The sequence below is a fragment of the Clinocottus analis genome, unplaced genomic scaffold (genome assembly GCF_023055335.1).
Source record: "Clinocottus analis isolate CAN_PGR_092001 unplaced genomic scaffold, fCliAna1.0.p SCAF_19, whole genome shotgun sequence".
NCBI classification, from domain to species: Eukaryota; Metazoa; Chordata; class Actinopteri; order Perciformes; family Cottidae; genus Clinocottus; species Clinocottus analis.
In genome coordinates, this window is record NW_027175920.1 from 8,454,546 (window position 1) to 8,463,505 (window position 8,960).

Genomic DNA, 8,960 nt, shown 5'->3' on the forward strand with positions numbered 1-8,960 from the left:
AATAAAAGAGAGGGGAGTGTGGGTGATGGGTTATCTGAGTTCTTCCAATCTCCTCTCATGGGACTATCAGAAACCAGGGGCAACAAACCTTCAAAACATTGCTGACCGAAAACTGATCTCTGCCATAAAGGCCAGGGCTGTGACCCTGCTTAGTGGCAGCTCTGCATGGTCATACTCAGGACTCGCTGGTCTAAATATCTTTGTTTCTAACTTTTTAGATTCTTTCTTGGCCAGATTCTTCTGTCCACATGTCGAGGTCTCTTCGAATGAGACACTAAACCTTATGTTGCTCCCCGGGTGCTCCATAGGACACAGGGAACACAGAAGCATTGCAATACAGTGTTGTTCTGTAAGGAATTGAAAATGTATTACAATACGAATTAAAGGACATAGCAGGTGAGATCAGGTACGTTAGTAAACCTGCTTATTTAACTTGAAATGCACAGACACATTATCTTCTCCAAATGGAACTCCATTGAACCAGGTTTCTTTTTTCTCCATCACCGAAGGTCTCAAAGAGCCGATGAGCTGTTCCTCCTGCCTAACTTGACCCCTTTGTTCTCTACAGGATGACCTCATTTCTGTTTAGGTATGAACTACCAAGATGTGAGTATGATGACAAAGAGAAGACAAGGGAATTCTCAAAACAAATACAGAACTACTCCAGTATATATGGGTTAGCGGGTCAGAGGCTGGCGCTGACCTGAATATCCTGGTTTGGCAGGCTCCTGACATGCCAATTAGAGAGCTGATTATCTCTACATACCTTACCAAAACTTCTCTTTGAGATCCCCAGGGCCCCCCCAAAACCTTTAGCGCCTACCCCCATTACTGGGTGTATATAAAGAAACTCTTCGCATCGCTGCAGCAGGACCCCACTGAAAGACGCCAACATTCAGGAAACCTCAACACGGCAAAAAGCGATAAAGATGCCAATCAATGATCCCAACATAAGAATTATGCCAGCCTCTGGCAGACGTGGTGAGTAAACTCCACTTCTTCTCCCAAGCAGATGATGCAAGCTGATTTAGAATCCTGCAGTTTCACACATTGTTAGTATGAAGTTGTCTTTCAGTGAACCAAAGCAAACAATGGGTGGAGTCATATTGGTTTTGTACTTACAGGTAGACAATCTAAAGATATGCCTACTCCTGCAGGTAAGATTTTAACCAGGGACCGGTGAAAGGAGCATTTTAATTTGAAAGACAATACATCTGCCTCTGCTTGTTATTGAATCATCTCATACCCACATCGTAACTTGTCCCACCGCTCAGAAAGTAACCCGGACTACGAGCCCAACGTCCCTGAGCCCACATGCAGAGCTGATCTTCTGAAATGTAAGAGCGGACCAAATAGTTCCTCACTCTCATGATTTGCAGTTTATTTTCCTGAATGGCACTTGTTCCATATCCCACAGACTGGATTAGCCTTTCCCTGGATGATAAGACAGCCAATAAGATGCTGTGGATCACGGAGGGTGGATCCAAGGTGTCTCGCATGACCGATGAAATCACTTGTCCCGTCCTGGACAGGCCAGAGCGATATGAGCATGTCCCCCAGGTACGTTTTAACACAAACTAATCCCAGACGGATAATACTTGTCTCCAAAGCTCAACTCATTCAACCGTCGTCTTCGTTCCTCAAGGTTCTTTGCAAGGAAGGCATCGCGGGCTTCCGAGCTTACTGGGAGGTGAAATGTTCAGGATGGGTGATCGCCGGAGTCGCCGATGAACAGGCTGGGAGGAGGGGATGCGACGGACAATGCGGGCTGGGAGAAAATGAACAGTCCTGGGGTCTTGGGTGGGGTGGATCCCACTACCAGGTGTGGTTCGATGGCATGAATACAGAAATCTGGAATATTCCCCAGTACACCACCATCGGGGTCTACCTTGACCATCCGGCCGGTCTCATCCATTTTTATGGAGTCGAAGACGCAAATGAGGGAGAGGGAAGCGACGCCAGAAGAGAGATCCGACTGCTGCAGAAGATTAAGAGCTCCTTCAAGGGGACGATGTTGCCAGGATTCTGGGTGGGACAAAAGTCCTCATGTGTCTTAGGTAAAATAGAGGGGTAAATTGTGTGTGTTTTTCATTTCCATTATCTTCCATTTCCATTAATACCTAATTTACACTACGTATCTAAAACTCGGAATATGCCTGCATCTATCTGCAATCCATGTTTTGGGATAATGCAAGACAAACTATTCAAAATCAATGTATAAAGAAACACACATTTATCATCAGGAAGCTGCTATTTGTGTGTGTTTGTGTTTTATTAACGTGTTCATTTTGTCAAAGCTTGAATGACCGGCTGACTTTTAAGAGAATAAACACACTGAATATAATCATTCATTAAAAAAGTGTGAATTGTTGTGCCTTCTACATTCAACCGTAAAGATGGTAAGGGATATAAGATCAGATGTGTATTTGTTTTCTATCATTTTAAGTAAACGTGTTGTTAAACATACATTTTTACCTGCCTCTTATTCATTACTTTTTAAATTCAAACTTTTTTTTCAACCTCTCATCCAAACCACTTATCCTATTCAGGGTGGCGGGAAGGCTAGAGCGGATCCCAGCTGACGTTGGGTGGATTTAGACAGGTCGCAAGTTTTATTGCAGGACACACAAAGAGACAGACAACCATTCACACTCACATTCACACCTATGGGCAGTTTTTGAGCCTCGCATGACTTTGGACTATGGGAGGAAGCCGGAGAACCTGGAGGAAACCCACGCTGTCACGGGGAGAACGTTCCATCGCCCGGGAACCAATGTTTTTAATTTACAAAGCGCCTTTCACTATGCACAACTGGTCCATAATTGAGGTCTGTTTGACTTTTGAAACCAAACCCAAATCAGCACATGCATCTAAAAATAGAGGGCACCTCAACATTCGCAAACTCTATAGGTATTCAGGAGTGATGGCTGGCTTGATAACTGCCATTACAACATCCCCAAAAATACCAAAAACCCATCGCAACAGAGATTATTGAATACAGAAAGTACATAAAAGAGAACAGAGAAAAATAAATGTGTGATATTAATAGAAGAACGAATAAACAGATGAAGTTTTTATGCCAAATGTTTCAAAGGGAGATCAAACAAAACAACGCTGCATTGCTTTGTGGTATAAACGTCAGGCGATAAGTCTTGATTTATAAATACGAGCTTACGGCGCAGGAAAATGCATCCATCACTGCCATGGTGAGCATTCAAACTCAAAAACTTCAGCTGCTCTGGGCCTTTCATTCTTTGCCTGGCCCTGTTAACGCTGAGCAGGGGGTCCGGAGGATTAAGCTGGTGACATGAAAGCAGATCCTGCAAACCCATAAACAAGTTCATATGTGAGCACACACATCATGCCAATGAGGCAGCATGGAAGGAGGAGAGTTGATGAAATACAAGAGTGCAGATGCATGACTGAGTTCATTGATAGGAATTTAGGCATTTTTTTGTTGTTGCATTGCAGTCCCCCCCCCAACCACACACACACACACACACACACACACACACACACACCCTGAACTAGGACAGAGGAGGATGGAGTGAATATTAATTGCGAAATGCAAACAAGTTTTGTTGTGCACATGTTGTGTATGACAGTGATCTCAGTGAATGTGTAAACAGTCTCCAGTCAAAGTACTTCTTGAGAATGTTGCACCTTGTCACGAGAGCAACCTGAACCGCCTGACCTAAATCTCTCTGATAAAGTCCAATGCTGCTTATTAAAATTTTGACAACATCAACCATTTTGTTTTCATCAAGAAGCATGTTGAAAATAATCAACATCAGCCAACATACAGTCGACCCAAAAAACACAACAAAGAAAGTATTGCCTTAATTCACAGTAATTAACTGGCAGCATGTGACGAGTAGCTTATTGGGGGAAGAATTAGCAATACATTTTAAAACGTTTTAAAACTTGTATGCAGTAATTGTTGATTACTGGCATTTTCTACAGTAGCGACTTCCTTACTGTCATTTCCACATAGTTCATTCAAGGTAATACTGTATTCTACTGTGAAATAGGATGCAGTACTTTTACAAACAGTAAATTACTACTTTCCATTTGTTTTACATTGCACTGTTAACAGCCCACACAAACAATATTACAAAGCATCATTTCTGTATTGTATATTTTTTCATAAACCACGCAAGTGTGAATGGGTTATTTTTGTGAAAATGTCAGCTCATGCATAACTTTGAGCTTTCGCTTCCCTCCAAAAACTTCTACATTTATTCATCTACTAAACTATTGTTGGAGACAAGACTATAACTGTGGGTTGAGAGTCAATTTCCTGACAGTCTGTAGTCATCTGGTTAAATAAAACCTTGTAATTTTCTCCCCCCAGTGACGGTCCACAGCATAACAACAAGCTGAGGCAAGCGGCCTGATCCTTCCTGTCTGCGGCCTGCAGGGCGGGGCGAGGTTCAACAACAACTGTTTATTTAAGTGGGAACAGTGTTGTTGGTCACCCTTTTTCACCAGTGCATCGTTTGGTGTCAGTTTGGTTGTGGCAGTTCTCAGGACAGATCTGAGGTGTTCAACAGGTAACTGGCTCTGTGGCGTGATGTGTAGATGTTCATCACGCTGAACGTCTGCTCACACAGGTTGAGCCCAACAACAGCAGCGTCCTCTGTGCTTTTAGTGAAATATAATACTCATCCAGTTTAAGGGAGTTGAACTTTGAGACACTTTGAAGATCAATCAGCTCCACTTGAAACTCCTGCAGCACTGTTTCACAGTCTTATGACAGCCCAGGTCGCCAAAACGACCGGGCTCAGAGCCGGCTTAAGCTCGGCACGCCGAAAGAAACACATTGGGCCGAGTCCAGTTGCCGACTTGTCTAAAACTGGGGATAAACGACGCCCCAGAATCGGGACGAATAATTTCTACAATGCCAGATTCGATTTGTATTCGGCAGCCATCAAAGGGCCAGAACCTGCTTTAGTGCTGGCAGACGATAAACCCGGCTGCCTTGTCTCAGCCAGAAGAGGCCCGTGTCTGTAACAGCTAAATCTGCTCCTTGGCCGTTGTTTGCCAACTCCGGATCTAGATTGAAAGCTAACTTTGAGCATTGAGTGTCACGCATTACAACAGGCTAACACCTTGAGGAGGAGAGGAAAACACATTCCTATTCAGTGGTGGAATATGGCAGCAATGCTATGATGATAATCCATCACAGGCCTGCGTAAAAACTCTTACTTAAGTAAAAGTGCAATATTTATTTAAATTTAGCAAAACTAAAGTACTCATTCTTATGAACAGTTGCATTACTGCTGCATTAAAGTGTATGTACCCAGCATTATATGAAGCAGTATAGCACAGCCTTAAACGCCTTAAGAGACATCACCACGTAATACTTTCTACAAGATAACAAAGGTTTTGCCAAGTCAATCTGCATAATGAGCACCTGAAGTGACGCTTTGTGTGTTACATTATGAAATATTATGTAAAGTAAATAATCTTCTATCTCAACCAACTTGAATCACTCTTGTCTGAATGAAATTGGGTGTATTTGTGTCGGCCCTTTTTTTTAGATATCCAAAAATATGCTATAAAAATTGTAAAGTTTGTATGGTTGTTGACCTGTTATTTAAAATATATCTCAGCCTATAGGGGGCAGTGAAAATTGTCTTTACAAAATAAAATGCTACTTCTTGATAACACCACAAGATGGAGCCGTCGTGTCATACAATAATTAAAGACAACTAAACATGGAAAGTGCTTTAAAATGTACACACACACACACACACACACACACACACACACACACACACACACACACACACACACACACACAAACACACACACACAATAAATTGACTTTTCAGCCAGGCTTAATCTAGTTTTAATTATATAAAACATGTTACATACATTTGCACATGAAAAACATAAATGGATTATAGTTATTTTTCCACAATCCGTCTGAAAAAGTCTGAAAAAAGCATGTATCACATTTAGTGGGAAACCTCACATATTATTTGATTGGAAGTGGACATCTCTTCTAAATTAAATATTTTAACATAAACTTCAAACAACTGGGTGTCTGATCGGCCTTATGCTGTATACATTTTGGTGTCAACAATATATACATTTTATGTAGTAAATCCAATTTAAAAAATATTAAATGTAATTTTAATGGATTATATATTTAGTCATGGCAGAGTGTTGATTGTTTGAAATCAACATTAACACCGTTTTAGCACAATGAATCTAGCGAAAATATTGTGCCATAAGGGAAACAATTGTTTTCATAGAGCATTTACAAGTCGAAGCTCACTATAAGCTACGAATCCAAACAATAAAACAAGACTTGAAGCACAGACAACCTCAATATACAAGCTTTAATACACAAATTAACCTGATGCACCTATACTGCCCACCAGACAGTGCAATAATTGGTCAGTCTGCGGTGTAAATCACCAAGCTGTTGCACTGCTGCTGAATGTTTAAATGAAGCCATCTAATTGGAGAAGGAATAAATAAAACTGGTCTCTCGGCTCTGAAGTGTAGCCAGTGTGAAGGATCAGCCAGAGAGTATCAGTTCCTCTGTAAGTCAAAAAGATGTTCTTGTTTCAGCACATGAATCTCACAGTTTGCAACTATTTGCGTGCAGCTCAGAGCAGTAACCATAGTGGGGTTCCTCTCAGAGCTCCCCCGCCCCAACAACTGCAATACGCACAGCTAAGGCTATAAAATCAAGGTTATAATTTCAGCAGATGTTAAACTATTTTTCGTTTTCTGTCGGGAAAACAGCTGTGTTTTCCTGCAAATGATTGTGTGTGACTGTCTCTGAAGTTTGCTATCTGTAAAAGCCCCCAGATATTTATAGTTGCCCTCCAATTCAATTCCCTTATCAGATTGTGAGTGGGAGCGGCCTGTAAACTTCTCAAATATATTGCACTATGACAAAAACAGTCAGCACAAACTCAAGTCTCCTCCTGAAGGCTACCACACATTGGCAGAATCATCTACAAACTAGCTACAATGTCTGATTGAATATAAACAGTGGGAGGCATTTATGCTGTATGGAAGGAAAGATTGCAGGAGTGGACATGGATATGTGTAATACAGCCCACAGCGAGACAGTAGCAACAAAGAGGAACACTGGGGACCTCGATATGTTACTTTAAATGCTGCGATACAGCCTACAGTTTCCTGATCAACTTTGTGAAACATGAGAGAAAAGAAATACGACAAGAAAGTTAAAAGAAAAGTTAACAGGCCGACAAAAAAGCAATGTATGTGAGCATCCCAGGCTCCTAAAGCAGTACACATAATGTACCTCCACCACGTTTTGTCAGTTTCAGCTGCTCAAGCCTGAAATGGATGTTTCAGCATTTCTTTTAAAAATACTACAACAGCCAGAATTATTCCAATTAAAAGCTATATTTCAGTTACCGGTAAATTAAATTAAAAATGTTACCCGTAGACAGACTTAAAGCGTAGCTTCCCAGATTCTGGACTAGTCAGTGACTCTTCAGATACACATGTTGTCGACTGTGGAAAAGTTATTTTAATCCCGCCAATTAATCTTTATCTCATCACTATCTATAATATTTTTTGAGAGGCTAAACCGCTCTTTGAGAAACTTAATATAGACGCTGCCTCTCCCCATCTTTCTCCCTCTCTCTTTGACACCCCCCACACAAGCAAACACCTTTGTACTTGTATCTTTGTGAGGACAGTCATTTACATCATCCCTCACCCTTACTGTAACCACCTCAACTAAATGTCTGCAAAAAGACGGAAAGCAGGGCGAATCAGCTGGCTCAGGGCTGTACGAAGCTAAAAAAAAAACACACACACTAACAACACTTCTAAAGCTCTAAAGCTGACTTGTAGGTTGAAGACGACCAGGCGAGCTCGTCCCCCTGCTTCCAGACTTTCTGCTAAGCTATCACCTCCTCGCTCCAGCTCTAACACAGAGAGTGTGTGACATCCATCTTCTAATCTAAATCTCAACAACAAAGCAAAGAACTGTAATTCCCAAACAGTTGAACTACTTTCACGTTTAACAATGCATTCTTGGAGTGTTAAAAGTAGCAATACCACATTCCTCCCCATAGAAGATTATGTGGTGTGTAAACCCCCCCACCCCCCTCACACACACACACACACACACACACACACACACACACACACACACACACACACAGCTGTCTCCAATCAGTTACAGTATGTAGTGTGAAAACCACGTCATCACTGAGACCCAGTCAAGAAGCCAGTGTGAGTGTTTGCATCATCGCTTTCAAAAGGTATCTGTTTCTGACCGTCCCAACTCAAACGCAACTTAATTCATCATTTATAAAGCATTGTTCCAACATAAACACTCATTAGTATGCAATTCATAAACACATATATAAATGTTTTGTTGTTGATTTATAAGCTTGACTATTCATGATTGGGTTGTTTTATTTACCCTTGCGGATGAATAAAGTATACATCCATCTATCTCTATGAATGGGGGCGATGCTAGCTAGCTGTGACTTGTTTATAAGTTATACGTTTTAAAACGTAGTGTGGATCTAGCCTGACTCTATGTCCTGATTTGAGTTTTCTGTTTCCTGTTTTATTTTGTAGTCTTGTGTCCTCTCTGTGTCTCTGCACTTCCTGCCCTGGTGATTGTCTGTCTACCTGGTTCCTGATTGTGGATTGCCTGCACCTGTGCTGCCCTCATTGTGTCCACCTGTTGCTCGTTACCTCCCTCTTGTATTTAAACCCCATTTGTCTTCTGTCTCCTTGTCGGTTCGTACTGTATGTCCTCGTCCCGCTTCCTGGGGTTTCCCCTCCCTGGTCTGTTTTTGAGAACCCTTTTTGTTTGAATTAAATATTCTTTCAATGTTTTTAGAGCGTTTGGGTCCTACTTCCTCCATCCTCTGACACTATAATGCGCTTGGTTGCAATATTTTGTGTCTAAAATCGCAGCATGATAGGTTGCAGTCACGGGAGGT

The 8,960-nt window shown here is 41.6% G+C and overlaps 1 protein-coding gene across 1 annotated transcript; it reads left to right on the forward strand.

Moving 5' to 3' along the window:
• Positions 1-889: 889 nt before the first annotated feature.
• Positions 890-2,445, forward strand: LOC137789936 (tripartite motif-containing protein 16-like protein). The gene is made up of 5 exons (XM_068583816.1): positions 890-981; positions 1,125-1,157; positions 1,275-1,337; positions 1,418-1,560; positions 1,646-2,445. Exons 1-5 carry the CDS (start codon positions 930-932, stop codon positions 2,072-2,074), a joined length of 720 nt encoding a protein of 239 aa, XP_068439917.1. The 5' UTR covers positions 890-929; the 3' UTR covers positions 2,075-2,445.
• The last annotated feature ends 6,515 nt before the right edge of the window (positions 2,446-8,960 follow it).

What these genes read in the sequence shown, in the direction of transcription:
- LOC137789936 (XM_068583816.1), top strand. Translation starts at nt 930, where the DNA reads ATGCCAATCAATGATCCCAACATAAGAATTATGCCAGCCTCTGGCAGA. An exon ending in AGATATGCCTACTCCTGCAG is followed by an intron (nt 1,158 to 1,274) that starts GTAAGATTTTAA and finishes CCCACCGCTCAG; the next exon opens with AAAGTAACCCGGACTACGAG. An exon ending in GATATGAGCATGTCCCCCAG is followed by an intron (nt 1,561 to 1,645) that starts GTACGTTTTAAC and finishes TCGTTCCTCAAG; the next exon opens with GTTCTTTGCAAGGAAGGCAT.